The sequence below is a fragment of the Pangasianodon hypophthalmus genome, chromosome 11 (assembly GCF_027358585.1).
Source record: "Pangasianodon hypophthalmus isolate fPanHyp1 chromosome 11, fPanHyp1.pri, whole genome shotgun sequence".
Classification (NCBI taxonomy): domain Eukaryota; kingdom Metazoa; phylum Chordata; class Actinopteri; order Siluriformes; family Pangasiidae; genus Pangasianodon; species Pangasianodon hypophthalmus.
In genome coordinates, this window is record NC_069720.1 from 4,060,861 (window position 1) to 4,082,724 (window position 21,864).

The following is a 21,864-nucleotide window of genomic DNA, read 5'->3' on the forward strand; positions in this document are numbered from 1 at the left end:
TGTTTAGATGACACCATATTACCAAAGAAGCCAATGAAGTCATTTTTCTTTTTAATGTCATATATAGATGGTTCATCCATACATCAACCAAATGCTTGAGACCTTCACAATACCAGCCCAATTATACATGCGGCAATTAATTACTCAAACCTTCAGTGCTCTTAACGTAATGTCCTGAACTGAACAACTAAGAGCATTCTGTTTACTGGAACCTTAAACATTTCCATTACAAGCAGCAGAAGTACTGCCCCTCCACCGAAAGCTAATTCATCAGACAACCAGGCATCATGGGACAACTTGCCTGCCAAGTAACAAAGTTACAGGTACTCGGTTTTAAATAGCTTCAATTGTGTTTTTAAAAAAATTTTGAAGTCTGATACAGAAGGCTAAGAGACCTGAACAATATGAAAGTGCTAGTTATTAATTTACAGATTTCAGGCATCACATAGTGCTATGACAAGTATCCAATATGCTACATTTGAATACACATTTGTCACCTTACAAATGCCTCTGGTTGGTTGTCCAGGCTGCTTAAAAAAAAAGAGCCTTTGCTTGTATATACAATAATGTGATTTCCGTTTATGCAGAAAAAAAGTGGACACTCTACTGCCAGAGGTATAATCTTACAGAGGCCCCTTGCCTGGAACAGTGAAAATGATGAGATTCAGTCCCACTAACAATTTCGATTATTTATAGCCCCCGATGCACGCAGGTGGGAAGAAAAAGAGCTGCCGTCATGGGATCCCTCTTGAAAATGGATTCCATTAGACAACATTGTTCAGAGCTTCTTTTTTTTTTTTTTTCTCTTGAAAGTTCACGGTATGTTTTTCCCAGCCATTGGTTGCATTTGGTTGCCTTCCCACGTCTTCTGGTGCTGTCTAGATTGATAGTCAGATTGAAGAGTGAGTGAGAAGAACCAGTTCTGGAACCACTACTTGAGGGAACAACACAAGCTTTTTTTCACTTCACTACAATCAGTCACAGGGTAAGAAAGGGGAGGAAAAGGGACGACTCAATTCATTCCAGGGGCACTGCCGCCAAAATTGAAAGTGGATGGTACCACCGGAACTGTGAATTTGTAACCCCCGTGCTTTTCGATCATCTTTGATTCTGGAACCAGAGAGGGAGAGATACACGGACACAAATTAGCAAAGACAATTCAGATTTCAATTATAAACCTTATACATTGCTCATTACTTTAACATGTGCAACAGAACAGTAAGACTGATTATTTAATCTCTGAGGGTAAAGAAGCAGGAAAGTAAAAAATATTAATAAAAAAAAAACCCACAAACATACAAACTGAAATGATAATACTATGTCAGAGATGGGCGATATGATAGTGATACCGTTTTTGAACAATGAAACTCTAAAGGAGTTGACCTGATGTTAATGATTTACTAAATCCTAAAAATTGTTTACACATTTTTTCCTCCTATTATGTGTGATTCTTTTATAGACATTAAATAAAAGCATTATTGAACTACAAGCAGGTTGAGTCCTGATGCTGCTATAGGTCTCCATGGCCAGGAGTCCAAGAGAGCGTAATTGGTTGTGCTCGCTGCCAAGACAGCAAAAAGATCCCTCGCTCCAGGTCAGAGTGACACGAACCAATCACGTGCTTCACGTTTCTTGGAGGAAACACGTTTCAGCCATCACTCTACCCTGGTTGATAACCGTCATATGATAAGGGAGAACTGGCTATTAGGCGAGAATTAGCTAACAGTTTCTTCAAGTATCATGATATACATGTTTGTCATATCGCCCATACACACATATATAACCCTAACACTACATAAACACATCTCCTTTGGCATACCATGTGCTGCTCGTCTCTGATCTGCAAGTGTGCCGATGTCCTGAAGCTGTTTACCCTGCTCTTCATCCAAAGCTTGAGTGAGGGCCTGGTACCATGTGGGATCGCGGCTTTGGATATCTACAGAAAAGAAAACCCATTGAGTTACAGGAAAAAGATAGAAAAAGAAATGTTCCACACCATCGATCGTCCAAGATATGCCCAGTGTCTGCAGTTTGCATTTAAAAAAGTAACACAGCTAACATACAGGAAATATTCTCCAGTTTAGTTCTGTTATAACTACATGCCTGAATCACATGCTTGCTTCAAAAATAATCGGTATAGATATTAAATTAGATATCAATATTAAACATATTGAACTGAAGGTTATGAGTTCAAATCCCAGTAACTGTCTCTGCTGGGCCCCAGAGCAAGACCATTAATCCTCAAACCAGTAACACTGGCTTCAACAAATCTGATCCAGTTTATAAGCCAAGTTTAAAGTCTTGCATAAGTTCAATCGGATATGTACAGAAACCGCAAGGCAGCAGATCGCAAATAAAGAACTCGTACTCTGTAATATGGCTTTGAAGATCTGGTACTCATCAACAGGATTGTCGTCATCATCGACAGCGGTGGTGTATCCCTCTAATGCAGTCTCTTCAGCATCATCTTCCTCCCACTCTTCATCATCGCCATCTTCTCCTGCTTGCTTGGCGAGCATTTCGAGGTATTCTTGCCCTTCCTCATCGATGTCATCCTCATCACTTCCAAGTTCAGCTAAACACAAACACGATAATGTTAGTGCACACACACACACACACACACACACACACACACACACACACACACACACACACACACACACACACACACTCCTGGCGAGAAAAAAAAAACAAAAAAAAAACTATTTTTCAACTTTCTCGATTATAATTTCAAATCCTAATCCCTTCCCTGTTTACGGAGTGACGTCAAATCAACATGGTTGCGCACAGCATCAGAAATAAAGTAAAACATCTTCCCTTTAAATGAGTTATACTGTATATACAAGTATTAGCTTTAGATTAATCAACAGACATCCAGTTGTTAAATCTAAATCACTTACTATACAGTTCACTGTTTGAGAAAGAAAATATACATCACTCATCCGAGTTAGCTGCCTAGCTTGATGCTAACAAAATACGAACATGGGGCTCCAATTTTCCCCACTTCGTCTGTCTAACGTGCCGAGGTCGAAAGTGGCGTAATTCTGACCGGCGAATTACTGTTTAGCATGTAATGCAGCATTTTACATATTTTACATAAACTTGCTCATCTGACTTCTCAAACCAGTACCAAATCCATATCTCTGAAGTGATGTTTGAACCTTTCTTTGCTAAAGTGCTGCCTGTTTATCTCGGCTTTTTTTTTTTTTTTTTTTTTAAATCTAAGCACACAGTGGTTGAGAGTAGCGCAGGCTGTAGGAGACATTTATCAACTTAAGAAGGCTGTGTTTTTCCTTTGTATTGATTTAAACTTTTAAATAGCATTTATGGATGTTTTAATTAAAAATTTAAATAATGTATGCATATAAACATGTACGATCTCGATTAGAACGTTTTGAAAATCGTGTTAAAACAATTTGAATTAACTGAGAAAATCACCCAGCACAATGCTAACGTAATAACCTAAGCAATTCAAGTACACTTTATTTGCTACTCAGTAATGCTTTCAATAGCACTTTAATATCCGTTACCATTCTCATCCTCCTCCTCGGCGTCTTCGTCATCGTCCTCCTCCTCGTTCTCATGCTCGGCCCTGCAGGCGTAGGCCCTCTTCAAGCCGTTGAACAGGAGGATGGCAGCAGGGAGGAGCTGTCCGGCTACTTGATTGACAGCTTGTGGCCTCTGCTCCAGATCCATCAGAGCACACAGCCCCAGTACGCACATCTTTCTATCATGAAGCCTACAAGGGCAACCAGAGAACGTCTGTTACAGTAGAAGCTTAGTGTGTGACATTGACTCAGTTTAGCAGCTTGCATCTATAAAAAAATGCCTACTTGCAACCCAAAATACAATAGTACACTTATTCAGTTCCTGCAGTTGGGTCAATTCAGAGTCAAAATGCTTTCTTGGTGCAATTGAAACGCACTTGGTTTCACTTGGAAGCAGACTGATACAACCTCAGACACACTCTGATCGGTTGTTTCGGTCTGCGCCAGAGTTTTAATGCACCAAGGTTCAAATCAAATGGATTAAACACTACACATGTGAAACCAACCCTCTACACCCATCCAAAAAAATAAATAAATAAAAATGATGGTACACATTGGACCAGTATGCAATCTATTTGAATAGTTGGATTAGACTCAAAATGTGCTGCAATGATAATGAAATGTTTTGTGAAGCCCTGCTCTAGAGAATAGTTATTTCTAAAAAGCCCCAGCAAACTGATACACCTTTTTGTAATTTAAATGAAGAGGTGAAAGCCACAAGGCAAGTACCCAAGGAAGCAGTCGACATCTTTGAGCCACTGAGAAATAAAGTGGTTGGTGATGGGCTCCGTGTTGTTGGGGAAGCGCAGATTCTCCAGAGTGTTGAGCAGCAGAGGAGGGTTATAATAGAGTGCAGCGATGGCCACCTGCAAGCACATGGTCCTGAGCTCGCTGGTCTTCACCTCCCGCGTCAGACGCTCCAGAGCTGTGGTTACGAACAGGGGAACCACCTGCACAGACAGACAACGTGACTTTCTTGGGCAGTGTTACTACAAGAGACTATGGATTGCGCTGTGTGTGAGAGAGGCTGGGTTAAGGTACCTGGTCAATGCCACGTCCTTTGCACTGCAAGATGACGACTTCAAGAAGCTTTGCGGCATGGCACTCTGGGTCCTCTCCTGGGTCACCTGACAGAACCTGATTTAAAAAAAAAAAAACAATTAGATGAAGTCTAACAGTTTGTAAATAGTCTGACCAATAGCTCAATAAAAACACTAATGCTAAAAGCCTTAAATGAGAATCAGATTATTAAATCTAAATGAAATTTCTGTCCTGCTAAGCGAGATGTGTAATCCTTCCAACAACCCATTACACAGAAGAATAGTCACCATCTACACTGAAATTCACTGCATTTGAAAATTCAAAGCCGAGTTACTGATACCACCCCGAAGTCGATCATTTCCCTATAACAGCATGTCCGGAAGTGTTTTATTCCTCTTATACCACAGCAATTTGCCAATAACTGCAATTTCTTTTTTTATTAAAGAATATACAGTGGAAGGTTTATCCATTTACAGTTATATTTAAGGTCATGGAATGTCTGCAGTTCATCTGGAATCTACAGTAAGAATAAATTCACTTGAACTGATGAACATTTTTGCATATATAGAGGTGGATCCTACCTTTTTGCACATGCTGTAGATGATTTCAAGGTACTTAGTGTCAGACAGAAGCGTGTCTGTGTCGACTGTTATGTAGTTGTGGAGAAGTGGCATCATGTCTGCAATGAAAGCATTCAGTGTGCTTAAAGAAGCAGCAAAGACAATTTCAAACAAATCTTTATCTTTGGCTAGATTTAAATGAATAGAAACCCTGTTTATTCTAGCTCAGAATGGGCAGAAAATAAACATTTACACATTACTTTTGTAGAATTCATCAGGTAAACATATTCATAAATTACATTCTGCATCCATACAGATCAGGGAAAAAGGTGCATGTAAACCACAAAACCATTAGGAAAGCATAAATATCCAGAATGACTTTAATATACTGGGAAGTGTAAGGGCTGTAGATATAAATTTCACATTTCTCATGTATGGAGTTAATGAGTTTTCTGTTCTTTTCTTAGAAATAAATCCATTTAAAATAGCAATCTGGATTTACCTGTGAAATAGTCAAAACCATCCTGTTGGAAGACCTCATAGACCAGAGGAAGGAGCTGCCACATCTGTGGGGACACTTGCTGACACGTCAGACTGTGAGCCAGTGACAAGATTTCTTCATAAAATTCTGCATTTAATAAAAAAAAAAAAAGAAAGAAAAAAGAAAGTGAGTCAGCGTAATTACAGGCTGCTTTGTGGAATGCTGCGGTAGTGAACTGAAATGCAAGTCTCACCTAGGACATGCTGCTGCAGCACTGTGCCGATCACCTGCAGACAGATCCCTTCCAACTGCTGTGTGATCTGAAACGAGCCAGTAAACTAATTAGCAATTGGCTAGCTGCCTCCAGCGACGCAGACTCGTACAACTCGTACTGTGCTGTAAGCAAATTTCGGCAAAATTTCCCTTTTCGAATCTGTCTAAATATCAAGCAATGAATATTGCCATATTTTGAGAGCTTGGTCTTGCCTATGAGGCATGTTACAGAAAGCTGGAGAAACAGTACGTGTTCCCTGGAACTTGTGGGAGGAAGTAAGTAAGTTAGCACTATGATGCACAGTAGGGAGTATAGAAGGATGGAGACAAACACCACACCAGCCTGTTTGTTATGAGATAGCCAGTGAGTGGGCGTGTGGCTGCACTGACCTCTTTATGATCCTCCACCACACTGAGCAGTGTGTCGATGGTGTTGAGGATGCCCATGGCTGTGACTGCTTTATCGTCGCCCCCTTCCTCGTCAGGGCCAGTCTGAATCACCTGGTTGAAGGTCATAGCCTGGAATAGGAATATAAGGCTTTCAGGCAAGTAATAAAAGCACACAAGTAAAATATTCATAAGGGAACATTAGCAGCTACACTACGTGCTTGTATTACATAAACCCGGGAGCAAAGTAAAAAAATACATTTCTAAGCACTCAGTCTCTGTGACCTTACCAAATGCTGGGTCATCTCCACAGCGATGGGAGTCACCTCCTCACTGTACTCGCAGATCATCTTCTGGATGACGTTGGTGAGGTCGTCATTCTCAGTCTCGCGCACAATGTGAAGGAGAGCCTGCATCACTGGCCGGATGTGGGGGGTGATGTACTCTTTGGCTGTTGATGGAGCATAGGGGAAGAAGGGGGAGAAAAAAAAAAAAAAGTGCCATTATCACTGGCATTACTCCTTAAGAAGGTCCTACGCTGCATTAAAGATGAAGTGCTGTGAAGGCGAGTCAAGAGGAAAAAGACACCCACCTTTCTCTTGATTGCTGATGAGGACCTGCAGGGCGATAGCTGCCTCCACTTTGACGGGCATCTCGTTGTCGTTGATGAGGCAGAGGCGAGTCAGCTCCAGGGCTGTCTGCAGGTTCTGGTCACTCTTAAACTTCACCTCGCAGAAGTAGTGCAGCACCCAACAGGCCTGGACACAGACAGTCATTTCATAAGCAATCAGATTTCTATATTAATATAGAAACATAAGCTAGATACACTCTACACTGATGGCAGATGGTAATTATATAAAGTAGAGCTGAGCTATACCAAACAATCTGAGAGCACTGCTTCAAACACTGAGGATTTATCTAAACATTAAGTGTATATGGGTTAAGACACAGGTCTTAACTCATTTCATTTGTTTTGCTTCAACGCCCAGCATTAGAATGATATAATTATCAGCTCCAAAACCTAAAAAGACATCACGAGTTCTCTCAGTTGACTGTGCACAATAGCACTGAAACCTAAATATGGTAACCTGATTCACAGCCAGAATCAGCTTACAGATGGTTTTGCATATAGCAGGATGTGTTTAGACCAGCAACGGAACAGAAAGATGCATGCAAGTTTTATTGCTTCTAATGTCATGTGTCTAAGAATGCGAAACTGAAAACTGTATTCATCAGTTTAATACATTTTGTTGTTCAATAGCGTTAAAAAAATTGGAGTTAATTCATCTTAACCTTTATGGCCCTTTGAGCTTTTAAAAGACACAGTTAAGATAAGGTTTAGAGAATTATCACAAATTTATTCTGGCCTGCTCCTTACCCTTGCTCTCATGTATCCTAGCTCACTGCGGAAGAGAGGAAACACATGGTTCTGCAGCATGAACTCCATCTGGTCTTTGTAGATCTTTTTCTGTAAGGTAGAGACAAAGATTTTAAGTGGCGAGTGATACAAGAACAACTGGTTCCATGATAGAATTTTGCTACTTAAAGTGCTGCAGTTTTGCTGCAAAAAAGATTTCTGGTCTAAGTCTAAAAAAATGAAATAGGTTAGGAAAGTGTCGGGACCTTGAGCAAAATCTCAGCCAAGGAGCCAATCATGTGTAGTGCACCATCCTTCTTGCGGGGATCTGATGTGAGCTCAGTGAGGATCTGATAACAGAAGCCCATGGTCTTCTGCAATACCTGTAACACAAACACACGACAGACGCCTTAAAAACACGCATGCGTATTTCTTCAGTATTTCTAAAATATATAAAACCAAAAACAGCTTTGCTGATAGTTTCTCTTATGTCTGTCTTTTCCTAACACCTGCATAACTTGCTCTTATTATAGTCATACATGCGTTATAAGAGTTTCAGTTAAACAGATTTTCAGTTTCTTTTTTCAATTCAGTCCAAATGTTTGTCTATAGCAATCGCTTATAGGCTACAGATGGAGCCTAAGCTGAAAAAATGCTGAAGCAGACCTTTATATGACAAGCAAATTTCAAGCCATTTGCTAATATTTTTTCATGCAGTACTGCCAGGGCGCTGGTTTCCATTTGCATATCCTGTGTGTTTTTTCTCCAGCAGTCAGACAGTGTTTTCATGCAGATCATCATAATAATAATTAAAAAAAAGACAAACTGTATGTTATCCTTTTTATGAGCTCTGTAGGAGAGAATGGAGGCTGGCCAGTGGTAGAGGGTCACACTGACGTCACTAGGCCAGTACTATGATCTCCATTGGCTCTGTGGCTGCAGATGTGGTGTGAGCACAGCCTCAGACTGTAAAACACAGACTGGAGACGGCACTGAACGCAGACAGGCACCACGCACACCGCTTTACCCACAGCCAGCAAGATATTTATTTAAAAAAAAAAAAAAACACACACAACAGGAAGACCCCCAGCCCTTCTGCTTGCCTTATACTGAATCTTTTACAATGTTAGAAAATTCACAAGGTTCACCTAAAATGATCACTGTGCAAAGTCAAATTAATGAGAATTGATTTTCACTAGGCAAATATAACTTTTTCATCTGACCTCTTCTTTTATCTGACCACTCTGGTGTGTTCATGAAAAAGTGTTAAAAACCCCCAACTAATTTCTGTTTTTGCATTACACAAAGGCTGTAATTCTGTGTATATAAGTGACAGTTCTATGTGAATTCAAACAGCCACACTGCTCTCCTGGTATTCTCAGTCTGCCTCAGCAGCTGCTCTACAGTGACGCTATATGAACAGCAGGGTGCTGATTAGATACATCAGCATGTTGGCAGTAAGACCTATACACATGGAAGTGAGCCCAAACAGTCAGAGGCCTTGTAATGCCAGATGGTGTTTTGTGAGCACTCACTTCTTTCCTTTTGTTACAGGCAGTGAAGAGCAGGGTCTGAGCGGCCGTTGTGGGCGAGATGAAGTCCTCGAACACATCTGAGCAAAGCCAATAACAAAAGAGAATAGTGAGGAGCTTTCTCTTCCCCGTGGTTTAATTTGCTACAACGAGACTCTAGAGGATCTGCATCTCATCGGATACTCTTACCAAACTTCATGCGGATGTACTCATAGGGATCCTCCTGCCACAGCTCCTCATCGCTGTCTGTGTAGCACATGAGGGGGAAGACCACATCCTGAATGATGCCCTGCAATCACACATTCATAGTGTCTGATCTCCATGGAGGATTTTTTTTATTTTTACTGATTGATTAACATCTAGATGCATCTAAAACCATTTGAGCTGTGCAGAAAACAAACTACATTTCACCTGAATACATTCGCTTTACTTCCAAATAATGGATTCTCAAAATTCACCACATCTAATAAATAACCTGACAGTGACTAATACAGTCTTTGTATTATTTGTTGTTATTACTTTTAATGCTTTTAATATTTTTTTTCCAGGTCGTGAAGATTTAATTTTCCATAACTATTACATTTCTCGCAGTCTAATCAAATTTTTGGACCTTACTGTATATACTGCCTTACATGAGCCCCATGTTCTGACTTAAAAGCACACAAAGGACCCAGAAATGTAGTTTCCATTGGGAGATCCAAAGCCAATTCTAGCTATTAGGCAACAGTTCCTGGACCTTTTTATTTCCTGCTGCAGAGCAGGTGCTTCATTGTGGACCAGGAACTGTTTATGTGGAACTAGTCAAAGTGAATGCATCAGCTGGTCAAAATACAAGCTTCCAAGAACTTTCAATGCAAATTAAAAATAAATAAACAAATAATAAAAACATAAAATAAATAAAAATAGAGATGGCACTAACCCGCTACCCAGGATACGTATCAGGTGGATACCCAACAATGTTTACATATAACAAGACCTGACTGTATTTTTTGTTATAATTTATTATATTTATACTTTCGTGTAAGTTATATTTTTAGCTATGTATTTTTCCTCTATTTTTTGTGCACGTCAGTTAAAAAGTACTTATTTAAGTACTTGTTCAAGAAAAAACAGATGGGGATTAATGTTGGCTTTGGTTTTTATGCAAGTAGTTTAGCCACAAAAAAATGCTGTGGGAATGTGTTTTGAACATTTCTTGTGGCATAGAGGTCGTGTTAAGCAACAACAACAAAAAAAAAGGGTCAAAAAAAAGAGTGTAATCTAAATAGTTCCTCAAAAGATATCGGAACTTGGTGGAAACTTGCTTAACTGTGAGTTTCACAGTGCACCAACAATGACTACAACCCCTGAAGGAAAACAACAGCTGACTGCTACCGCCTTGCAACACACACTGCCTAAGTACACAAAGCAAAATCTCTTTACCTGGATGTGAGGCTTTAGGTTTTTCCAGGTAACGGCATGAGCGATACCCTGGTTAATATAGTTCAGGGCCTGCTGCAGGACTCGGGGTGCTACGTATTGCTTCTCTTTATATTGATACAACACCTTCAGCAGCACCTATGAAGATATGCAGGAAGCAGATTTCAGCATCACTGTACCAATGATTCAAGGAGACGTCCAAGGTGATGCATTCACCCAGTATTCACTCCCTACCTGCTGAGCAGCCACGGCATAACCCTTAAGGAAATGTTCGGCAAACTCTGTGTACTCTTTGGTAGTGTTGCCAGGGCTGCCATATCTTAAGAGACAAACAAAACATTTGAGAATGATGTCAGTTAACAGTTTCAAACACATGAAAGACTGCCAAAAATAACTAGTCCAGTATTTCACACTGTTCAGTGTGGGCTGCTTATTCAGCAACGTGTTATCACTGAGAGCTGAGAGCGAGAGAGGGAGTGCTGTACCTTTCAAAGAGCCGAGCCAAGATGTGGAGAGCCCACTTCTTACACTTCCACCAGGGCAGCTCGGGTCTCTCGTCCTCATCCACCTGCAGGGTCTCCTGTGGAGGAACACGCAAGCGTGCGTCAGTCAGCACTCTGTATAAAAACTGACTAATACACAGGTATCAAACTCAAGGTCAACATGAACCTGTGGGGAAATTAAAAAAACAAAAACAAAACAAAACAAAACAAAAAAAAAAACCCTGACTGACCAAATGCCCAAATTTATCAACCAGTGTAGCAACCTACAAAAAAAGGTAGAGGTTTCTGTAGAGTGAAAAGTGGTCAAAGACTAAGAACATGTATGTTCTTATAGAAAATAAGCCTGTATGATTTCTTCTTTACTACTAAATGAGTGGTGCAGACACAGTATGAATATATATAAAATCTATATAGCTATAAAAATATATAAATACATATTATAAACCGATTCATTACTATAATCATCAGAGTACATTTATGATTATAATATGCGATTCATACACTATATGGGCACAAGTATGCAGACACCTGACCATCACGCCATCATGTGTGTTTTCTGAACATCCCATTCCATATTCAGTCCCCTTGTGCTGTTATAATAACCTTCATTCTTCTGGGAAGGCTTTCCACTAGACAATGGAGCATGGCTGTGGGGATTTGTCCATTCAGCCACAAGAGCATTAGTGAGGTCAGGCAGTGATGTCAGACGAGAAGGCCTGACAATCGGCGTTTCAGTTCATCCCAAAGGTGTTCAGTGGGGTTGAGGTCAGGGCTCTGTAGAGGACACTGTTCTTCCATACTAACCTTGGCAAACCATGTTTTAATGGAACAGGTTTAAGCCTCTTAGCTCCAGTGAAGGGAAATTGTAATGCTACAACATACAAAGACATTCTATATAATTGTGTGCTTCTAACCTTGTGGCAACAGTTTGGGGAAGAACCACATATGGATGTGGTGTCCACAAACTATTGGCCATATAGTGCATGTTGATTGGCTCAAACATTTTTATTGGGGGGGCGCTGAGGGGACTGAACTGCTCTTATGGCGTATTTTTGAGTGATAACTCATAACAGCGTCAACATTTCTTAACATGTCTAAAGGTTAACAGGTGAGTAAACTGAATTGACTGCCATGTTTTCATATTTTGTAGGAGAGAATGGAGGCTGGCCAGTGGTAGAGGGTCGCAATGACGTCACTAGGCCAGTACTATGATCTCCGGTGGCTCTGTGGCTGCAGGTGTGGTGTGAGCACAGCCTCAGACTGTAAAACACAGACTGGAGACGGCACTAAACGCAGACAGGCACCACGCACACCGCTTTACCCACAGCCCATCAGACAGTCTGCACTCGCGAGTCTGGTAAGAACCCAAAGAGACTTACCGGAGGCACGTCTCTGTCCACGACGGTCTTCAGGATCTCCATCCATTCGGTCAGGTTTTGCCTGTTAATCAGCTCCAGAGGGAGATTGTACTGTGGGGAAGGAATGAAGATCAAGTGTTAGATCTCTCAAAGTTAAACACTAACTAAATTTTAAACTTAAAAAAAAGCAAAATCTCAGGCAAGACTACCTGAAAGAGAGCATAGAGGATCTTAAAGATCTGTTTCTGCACCAGCACCGAGTCGCTGGAGGGGTCCGGCAGCAGCTGAATGAAGCGGTCTTTCAGCATGGGCATGAAGATTTGCATGGCAGCGATTAGCGGCTGCCGCTCATCTGGTTTCTTGTACCTGTGATGCATACACCTAAATCAGCAACTCTCATCTCAACGGTACTGCACTAACATGTTAAATTTGTGCTGCAGTCTTACTCATAGTTCTTCACTAGCTGGTAGAGGCACAGCAGGATGCCCAGCCAGCAGGCACTGTTGTCATTCTGCAGGTAGAAGCCGATCTTGTCCACAATGGCCGTCCATTTGTTGGGGTAATCGTGCTTAATCATGTGGTGAATGCAGGTGGTGAGCTGCACTCTGGAAGCGCACAACGAATAGAAAAGCAGTTATGAGAGAAAAGCAATTAGGGAACAAACCAATCCGCTCTGCAGTTTGTGCATGTGTTACCTGATGCGCTCTGGGGAGTGAATGATGGCCTCCACGATGTTGTCTCGGATGAACTGGCGGTCCTCTTCTGGGATGTTACTGCCAGGCACTTCGTTGTGCGTGTTGTCACCTTCGCTCCAGTACTGCGTGACCATATTCTTCAAATAGATAACAGCTAGAGGAGAAAAATAGATACTAGTGTCACTGAATTATCATGCAAAATATAGGCCTGTACAAACCAACAAAGGATACTATATGCTCACAACTTGAAGACGGTCCTCGCTACAGACTAATGGACTTCTTTTCACTCAAAAATCAACAATCTAGGGAAATCTATTAACACAGAAAAACCTACACAATCACCTTACCTAGAATATGATAGGAATTAGGCACTGATATAATCCACGCCTTAATCACTAAAATGAAACTTTAATCCTAAAAAAATAAGAACGTGGGCATTTAGGCAATGGGAAAGAGTGGCTGTGTTTCAGTGTCCTGAAAGGTTGATTTATAGCAGACTCCCTGCATCAGTGCAGCTGAGCTTGCACTCAATACAAGCAGGTGTGCTTTTCAAGCACAGCTCTTTACTGTATTCATCTCCACACACAGAGAGAGTCAGGATCCGTTACAAAACCTCCATCCACTCATGTATTCAGCAGACACAACGGCCTGTGGATCAGCCTCTCCTTCATGTGGAAATTGGCACTGCAGGCCAGATGACAGTAGGAGAAAACAAGCTTTGCCTGGTGTCAATAGGGTCGCTCCGTGTGTGTGCGCGCGTTTGTGTTTGTGTGAGTGTGTACATGCTAAAAGTAAAAGTGTAGTGTGATATAGGGGTTTAGACCCACTCTGTATGGCCCATCGGTCACCCTGCTCTCTTCAGCTATACGGCTACGAGATGCTTTAGATGGGTGTGAATCAGATCGCAGACTGCTGACAGGGACATTCGCATTTAGCCAAAATCCTTCCCACTGCCGATTCAGCAGCTCTCTGTCTGCAGTACAGCATGCAACAGGAAACAAACCCGTTCCAGAACTATCGGTAACTAGGAAGTACCTTCACCGTCCACTTACCATCACAGAACAGTACATGCGACGGTTCCCTGTAGCAGAGGTTTTAGAGACAAAGTAGTCGATCAAATGGAACTTTCTGGGTCCATTGTACTTGATGGAAATGATATCAGATACTTCAACAGAGGAACACTGCTGGCCTAATGGGATGGCTATATGTTCCACATGAAAAAATAAATAGTATTATAGAGGGTGTTTTTTTTTTATTTTTAAATTCCTCTCCCAAAGGAATTCTGATCGATCCCAACCGCTTCCGCATAGATGCATAGATAATTTAGATGGTTCTGCTACCTAACATATAAGTGTAATTTAAACCTTTGCACCCCGGCTAGGATGGTGCATTTACTGAAGATAAAGGAACGAGTCTTGTAAGCGAGTCACAGCACGACACAAGTAACCCATCTCATCCATTGCACCATGTTAATGAACGTAGCCTTTCTTAGTCCCATATGCTTCACATCCAACTGCTATTTAAAAAGTATCGTGACTTTTAGCTGGGTCCTACAGAATCCCAGTCACCTCTACAATACACTACTATATAAATTAAATTGTGGTAGTTTTACATACTATTTAAGTTGCTGTTTTTTAAATACAAGTTGTGACAACTGTGGATGACCAACCAGTAGTTCCTGTTCAGTATTCTTGGCATCCTGGCATGAAAGATAACCAAATTCTGCAGGGGTACTCACAGTACGGGTCACTTAGCAATGGAAATACCAAACTCCGGATCACGGAGTTGTTACTGTACCACAATCCAGTGTTAAAGTGCTGTATTTGTCCCAGAGCATCCAATTCCAACCCTGGAGGACTAATGTTCTGTTCGAAGAGTCTCAATTTAGCTGAATTGATTCATTTGAGCTCAACAGGTTTACTTTGTGTAACAGTAGATCCCAAATCACTAAAGAAAGAACTGAGGGAAGCTTAATCAGATCTACATCTGGGCAATCCTGCTACAGGACCATTAGCAGAAAAATAGGGACACTGAAAGAGCTTGGACGTCCTAATTGCTTTTCTCGCATGAGCAATACTAGCTTTTCCTCCAGTGACTCATTTTACCCATGACTGCACCTCAGTAAAGGTTCTCACGTTGGAAGACGGGTTGCTTAGTGCCCTCAGCGCCAAATACACACACACAAATGATGGCTACAGAAATTACAAGCCAAGTTTAACCTGGTGATTAAACTAAAGATGTGTTCATATGGTCTGTCACTCACTTGCACCACCCTCTGGGAATTAAAAACGGTCTGTATTATGACAGCTTTATTCTTTTCCGAGAGTGGTGCGTGGTGTGACAGCTGTGAGCCGACAGATGTGACAATTCCAGGCAGCAATGTGCTGAATTGAAAAAGCTGCGAGGGGTAAAACTAATAATAAAAAAGTCGTCCGACTTCCTTTAATGCAGAACATGCTGAGCAGCTGTCGCAAGTTCTCCATAAAGAACTCGACATACATCCAAGGAATGTAGGCAAGCGCTCCTCCTGACCCTATACGTACAGTCATCCTGTCTTAAAGCAGTATAGTGCTTAAAATATCAATTTCAATCAAGGCCAAATACAGGAAAGTAGCTCAGAGTATGGTGCTGAAAGAGTGTCTACATGTGCACTCGCATCAAGGGAGCCATATGAAACATTCAGGGATGTATAAACCAGGTGTCTGTAATAACATACAGACAGAACATCAGCTGTGCAACCACTGTGCTACTCCTTGTATTAGACAGCCACAGGTGGTAGATTGAGCTAATAAAACAGTCTTGACAGATTAGATATCTCTTTCAGTCGTTTGAAAGGAGGGGGGCTGTCTCTCTAGAGCAGTCACCGGTACATCTGTGAATGTGCGTACCTGCTTGTCGGACCAGCAAATCCAGCTGTTCGGACATGGTCACCTGCAGTAACGTGGACGTGAAGTTTACCTGCGAGTGGCCCTGTTAGAGAGGGGAAGAAAAAAAAAAATCATGATTCACTCTTCTGGCATGAAAAGACTGAAATACAGATACAGGAGCCGATAAAACAGAATTAGAATTTCCAGGAATTGGTCTTGATCCCGAAATCCAGTAATGTGAGACTGCATATGTACTTCTGAGTCCTTACCAAACCCTATTCTCGAGCTCGCAGTAAAGATTCCCTGTTGATTAAACCCTCTCGTCTGTTGTCTAGTGAACCCGCTGTAATGTGTGACATAATATTGACATTCTTTTAAACTCAAGTAACTGAAAATAGTATAGCACTCCCTGGGACACGTCTGATTAGTCAAGGGAACACATAGAAAGTGCTTTTTTTTTTTTTTTTTTTTTTAAATCCCCTGAGGACCTCGCTTACAGACACTTCACTCACACACACACACACTTCCAGCACAGCCTCTCCATATTTCCATATACAGAAAATATTTCATTAGTGATCCTTAAACAGAACCATGAAAAAAAAAAAAAAAAATTAACTGGAAGGAACGCGAAATGCCATGTCACCGGTGCCGCATGTTCTCACTCTCTGTCTCTCTCTTCACAGAATGTGTCAGCACCCAGGAATCTAAGCCTGCCGTCCACATGGACCGTCTGGAGCCGGGCCAGCACGGTGGCTTCGGCAATGGAGAACACATTCCTGCGTTCGAACGGACTCTCTGTCTCATTTACAAAGCATTTCCTCTTTAACAACCGAGCGCTTGGCACATCAGAGGGCCACAGGGAGGACGAGGGACAGATCACCACAAATTGGCTGCAGTAAACATATTAGACTGAGGACATTTATACAGACAACAGAGCTGGACTGAATCCCAGATGGCTTGCTGTGCAAACGCAAGAATGATTAAACTTCCTGGTCAAATTTAAATAAACACGGACATGAATACAAATGTTACAGAATTACTTCTTAAAGTAGGAATGGGAGATAAGGCAAAAAAAAAATTTATATATATATATCTCATGATACTTGACAGCAGTTTTTCTTAAAAAACAAAGTTAAACAATTTGTACAGAAATAGTTTTTTTTAATCTCCAGTTGCCTGTTACAGCAACTGACACACAATAACCACAATATTTGGGCTTATAACATCACGATATTAACATAAAAAAACTCAACGATTAGGATCTGAACATGAGAACTTGCGATAAATGTAAGAAAAATGTAGTTTTCTTCTCTCTCATGAAAGTCTGCTTCCATTTTAAAAATCTGAGGTGCTGAGCTAAAGATTCTCTCACGATCAACAGTTAGAAACAGGATTAAGGGAATTTTCCGGAGACCAAAGAGGACAAAATGACTGTTACAGATATTAAAATTAGCAGTTTTTTCCCCTCAAAACTCCAAACAGTTGATGGGTAAAGTACTTGGAAGCATTCGAGTACGAGTAAAAGTAGTATCAGTAAAAGTCTGAGTAAAAACAATATCAGCGCGTATCTACAAAAACCTCATCCACATCATTTTTCCTCATCAGTAGGACCTCTATGAACTTGAAGGATCCTTTCATATCCCATGATGATCCTAGAGATCCTTTCATATCCCATGATGATCCTAGAGATCGTTTCATATCCCATGATGATCCTAGAGATCCTTTCATATCCCATGATGATCCTAGAGATCGTTTCAAATCCCATGGTGATCCTAGAGATCCTTTCATATCCCATGATGATCATAGATTTCGTTTCATATTCCATGATGATCCTAGAGATCGTTTCAAATCCCATGCTGTGCACTTCAGATGCAGCCATTATGTAAAGAGTAAAACACTTGGGAGCATGCTGTTATAGGAAAATAATCCACAACAGGGTGGTGTGCTTCAGTCTGACACGAAGCTGAGTTACTGTTACCACTACAAGGTTTATTATTTTCCTATAACAGCATCTCTGAAGTGGTTTATTCCTTTATTGTCTGTGATAATCATTTAATTTATTACCCTTGTGTTTGTGTTCTGTGGCAAAATGAAACAATGAAAAACCAACTTTTTTTTTTTTTTTTTTTTTTAAAAACAAAAATAAAACCAGTACTTCCATGTCTTATTTGCACTCATCCCCAGGCATGAGAAGTGCTTTTGTATGTTCATTGTTCCTCAAAAACATACATGTATTCGAGGTTCATCATTTCAAAACTGACTGACTTTCTCGGGAAAGTCCATAACGACCCATGAAACGTACATCCATCGCTAAGTAGCGAACAAAACGCAAGGGTTAAAGAACGATACGTCACTTTTACCTGTTTATAGTCACATTTAATGTTGTGGAATGTCTGAGAAACAAATTACTCTCTCCAAGTTGATAAAACAAAAAAGCAGCTTGTCATGGTAGAGAGAAAAACCCTACAAAGACTTTCCTGAGGTGGAAAACTTGCTGACACTGGAGACTCCTTCCTTACAGTGACAGAAAAATAACCCTGACCAATCAGAATGGAGAATCCAAGAGTGCTCGGGATGAAAGCAGCATTATACTGAACTCCTCTTCTTCCTCCTGCTGCTATAGACATCAGTGTATATACAAAACTCTCTCTCTCTTTCTCTTTCTCTCTCTCTCACACACACACACACACACTCAGCAGTGACAGATTTACCCTCGCCTCTCCCTGGATACCACACAACATGACTCACCTAGCATAATGCTGAGCACTTCCTCACAGCATTGTTTACTGCTGATTTACCTTTTAGTCAAACTGTTCATATAAATAGCTGTTAAAAAAAACAGAAAAATACCAGACAATGTAGCAGGTTAAGCAACTAAGAACACTACACTTGCCTACTTGACTAGCTGTTTGGTATTTAATAAATTATAGTTTAAGATATAACTCAGTTTAATAACCAAAAACTCAGTGTAAGAGTTTCAAAGTCAGACTTTATATGATACAAGTGACAACATTTCGCAATAACCACAGCTTACAGGACATTTAACTGCTTCAGCTAAATGCTACTTGCTAGTTCCTCAGCTGTTGCTGTTAATGAGAAACTACCACCACGTCAAGTTGTTAGCTAACATCGATTAGCACTTGCTAAAAAAAAAAACGGCCATGTCATTCCCCCTCAAAAAAAGGGACCAAAACACTGCGTCTAATCCTAATAATCCTAAACAAACCGTTAGCTTGTGCTAATAATTGAGCTAGCTATCATCTCAGCCAAGCTGCCAACTTAGTAGCAGACGTATCGGCCCAAAACAGTCAGCTAGCACAGCTAACTTTTCCTACTGGTATTTTTTTTCGTTTAAAACACTTTGCTAACATGGCCGACGCTGTGTTTTGGATAAAATTGACTAATTTGCTGATATTTATCGGGGTCTTTAAGTTGACAAAGACCGTCTGAGTCGCCACGAAGAGCAACAACTGCGACAGCCACATGACACGTGAGAGACTCGCTAGAGAGCTAAGCTAAACTAAGCTAAGGTAAGCTAGGCTAAGCTAAGCTAAGCTAACCCGAGTTAGCTCGCGCGCACGCTACATCACCGTACGTCAGTGTGTAACGGTAGCGCGTGAAGCTTTTGCTAGCTACACAATTAACCGGCTACAAAGCGATCTGAGATCAATTTGTCAGATATTTAACTAAATAACCAGGCAAAGACGCCATTTCTGAGGAAATTCTGAGTTTAATGTCTCCTCGGGATGCTAGTTAGCTAGCTTTGTAGCTAGTTAGAAAAAAAAAAAAGAAGGCAAATTAATCGAAGTGGCCTCGCGCGACAACATGAACCGTCGATTCGGTATTCAAGTGAAGTCATTAACACACACTTCTCACAGCTCAGACTCATACCCAGGTGTGTGTGTGTGGTGTTTTAATGTACAGGTTATAAAAATCACACGCTAAACGGAGACTCCATGCTGAGCGCGAGGCCCAACACACACACACACACACACATATATACACACGCGCGCTACTGCTACCCCATCATCCCGCAAGTCTTTACCTCATTCAGCTGTCTCTCCGCGGCCTCCCGCAGATTCGGGTCCATGGTGCCCCGCAGGGCTTCGATCAGAGAGTTCGGGTCCATATCCAGGCGCAGAGGAGGATGGCTCGGGTGTGCAAGGCTCAGAGATCTTCACAGGTCCGGGGCGATGCGCACATGGGACGCGCGGCTCTCCAGCTACCGGCGCGAAAGGAAGAAGGCTGTGACCGGGCCGGATAGATCAGCGCCAAAATTTCCCCTTACTACTTCCGCTCGGCGCGTGAGGCATTCTGGGATATGTAGTTTTGTTTTGTTTTTTTGTTTTTTTTTGGGGGGGGGGGGGGGGGGGGGGGGTGTAAGTAAATGGGCCATTCCTACTATTCGGTGCCATTTCAGGATGGTAACTTTCCTTTTTAAATCATACTTTATTGAAAATTTTCAAGGTATTACAATTATCATTTATACATATCAATCCAGAAACTCCACTTTGTACATATACAACAAATGTTTGGACTATATAAGTGTACACACACACACACACATACATATATCACATACATATATATATATATATATATATATATATATATATATATGTACAATGTGTATATACAGTCAGGTCCGGAAGTATTTGAACAATGACAGAGTTTTTGTGATTTTGCCTTTATACACCACCACAATGGATTTGAAATAAAACAATCAAGATGTTCTCGAAGTGTAAACTTTCAGCTTTATTTTAAGAGTTGAATGACCCTAGACATACTGCAAAAGCAGCTCAAGACTTATTGAAGGCAAAGATATGGAATAATATGGCATTTACTATTTAGGAATTACAGCCATTTTCAGCAAAGTACCTCCATTTTCAGGAGCTCAAAGGTATTTGGACAAAGTGACATACTTGTAAATATAACCGTAATTTTAATACTTGGATGAAAATCCTTTGCAGTCAATGACTGCCTGAAGTCTGGAGCCTGTGTTCTCAAAACTCAAATTCTGAGTTTCCTCCCTGGAGATGCTTTGCCAGGCTTTCACTGCAGCCACCTTCAGTTGCTGCTTGTTTGTATGTCTTTCTGCCTTCAGTCTTGTCTTCAGTAAGTGAAAAGCAGCTCTATTGAGTTGAGATAAGGCAGTTGACTTGGCCATTGAAGAATAATCCATTTCTTTGCCTTCAAAAAGTCTTGTGTTGCTTTCGCAGTATGTTTAGGGTCATTATCCACCTGCACTGTGAAGCGGTGTCCTATCAGTTTTGTAGCATTTGGCTGAATGTGAGCAGAGATTATATATATATTTATATATACACATTAGAGCAAATGTCACATTACAAATATCGACAAATTTACAATGTCATTTAAGTATTTGAACATTTCACAGTCATAGGTAGAAAAGAGAACAATTACAAAATTAGTTTAAAGTTTTAAGTATGTCCAGTCTTCAGATTTCAGTCTTTTTAGATGATTTACAATTTGTTTAAACACAGCATCAGCAGTATATTACACTGATTGATAACCATTTTGCATCTTGTGTTTCATATTTTGCAGTTCACAATACAAACAACCAGTATAAGGCATGTGAATTTTGTGGTACACTATCGAACATCCCGTAACTGTCTTTGCTGTAATATCTATGTTTAGTCGTATAGATTTAACCTTAGTCCTGATATCTACAGATCTTTCTCAGTGTATTAAAAGGTGTTCAGTCGTTTCGTCTTGATGACAGTTATGCATGAGACATTCTTTAGTGGTGACGTAGCAGCTCCATTTTACGATGGCTCTAACTGGGAGTCTACCTACTGAGATTAACCAGATTGTGTCGTGGGTGT

General features: G+C 40.9%; 1 protein-coding gene and 2 non-coding genes across 3 annotated transcripts; all 3 read right to left on the reverse strand.

Moving 5' to 3' along the window:
• Nucleotides 1-34: 34 nt before the first annotated feature.
• On the reverse strand, nt 35-20,274 carry ipo7 (importin 7). The gene is made up of 25 exons (XM_026930512.3): nt 20,067-20,274; nt 16,043-16,124; nt 13,155-13,308; nt 12,906-13,064; nt 12,669-12,825; nt 12,481-12,570; nt 11,084-11,178; nt 10,833-10,917; nt 10,602-10,736; nt 9,369-9,468; nt 9,183-9,259; nt 7,914-8,030; nt 7,669-7,758; nt 6,883-7,048; nt 6,581-6,741; nt 6,294-6,422; nt 5,884-5,950; nt 5,652-5,777; nt 5,171-5,268; nt 4,590-4,685; nt 4,278-4,498; nt 3,531-3,739; nt 2,369-2,575; nt 1,820-1,936; nt 35-1,110 (listed from the first exon to the last, which is right to left on the reverse strand). Exons 1-25 carry the CDS (start codon nt 20,148-20,150, stop codon nt 1,013-1,015), a joined length of 3,120 nt encoding a protein of 1,039 aa, XP_026786313.1. The 5' UTR covers nt 20,151-20,274; the 3' UTR covers nt 35-1,012.
• On the reverse strand, nt 8,496-8,674 carry LOC113536792 (small nucleolar RNA SNORA23). Its single transcript, XR_003403702.3, has one exon. It is a non-coding gene; the product is annotated as a small nucleolar RNA SNORA23 (small nucleolar RNA).
• LOC113536791 (small nucleolar RNA SNORA23) lies at nt 12,244-12,422 on the reverse strand. The gene has a single exon (XR_003403701.3). It is a non-coding gene; the product is annotated as a small nucleolar RNA SNORA23 (small nucleolar RNA).
• Nucleotides 20,275-21,864: the final 1,590 nt, after the last annotated feature.

What these genes read in the sequence shown, in the direction of transcription:
- ipo7 (XM_026930512.3), bottom strand. Translation starts at nt 20,150, where the DNA reads ATGGACCCGAACTCTCTGATCGAAGCCCTGCGGGGCACCATGGACCCG. An exon ending in TGGCTGAGATTTTGCTCAAG is followed by an intron (nt 7,759 to 7,913) that starts GTCCCGACACTT and finishes TCTACCTTACAG; the next exon opens with AAAAAGATCTACAAAGACCA. An exon ending in TCAGAGACGAGCAGCACATG is followed by an intron (nt 1,111 to 1,819) that starts GTATGCCAAAGG and finishes CTCTGGTTCCAG; the next exon opens with AATCAAAGATGATCGAAAAG.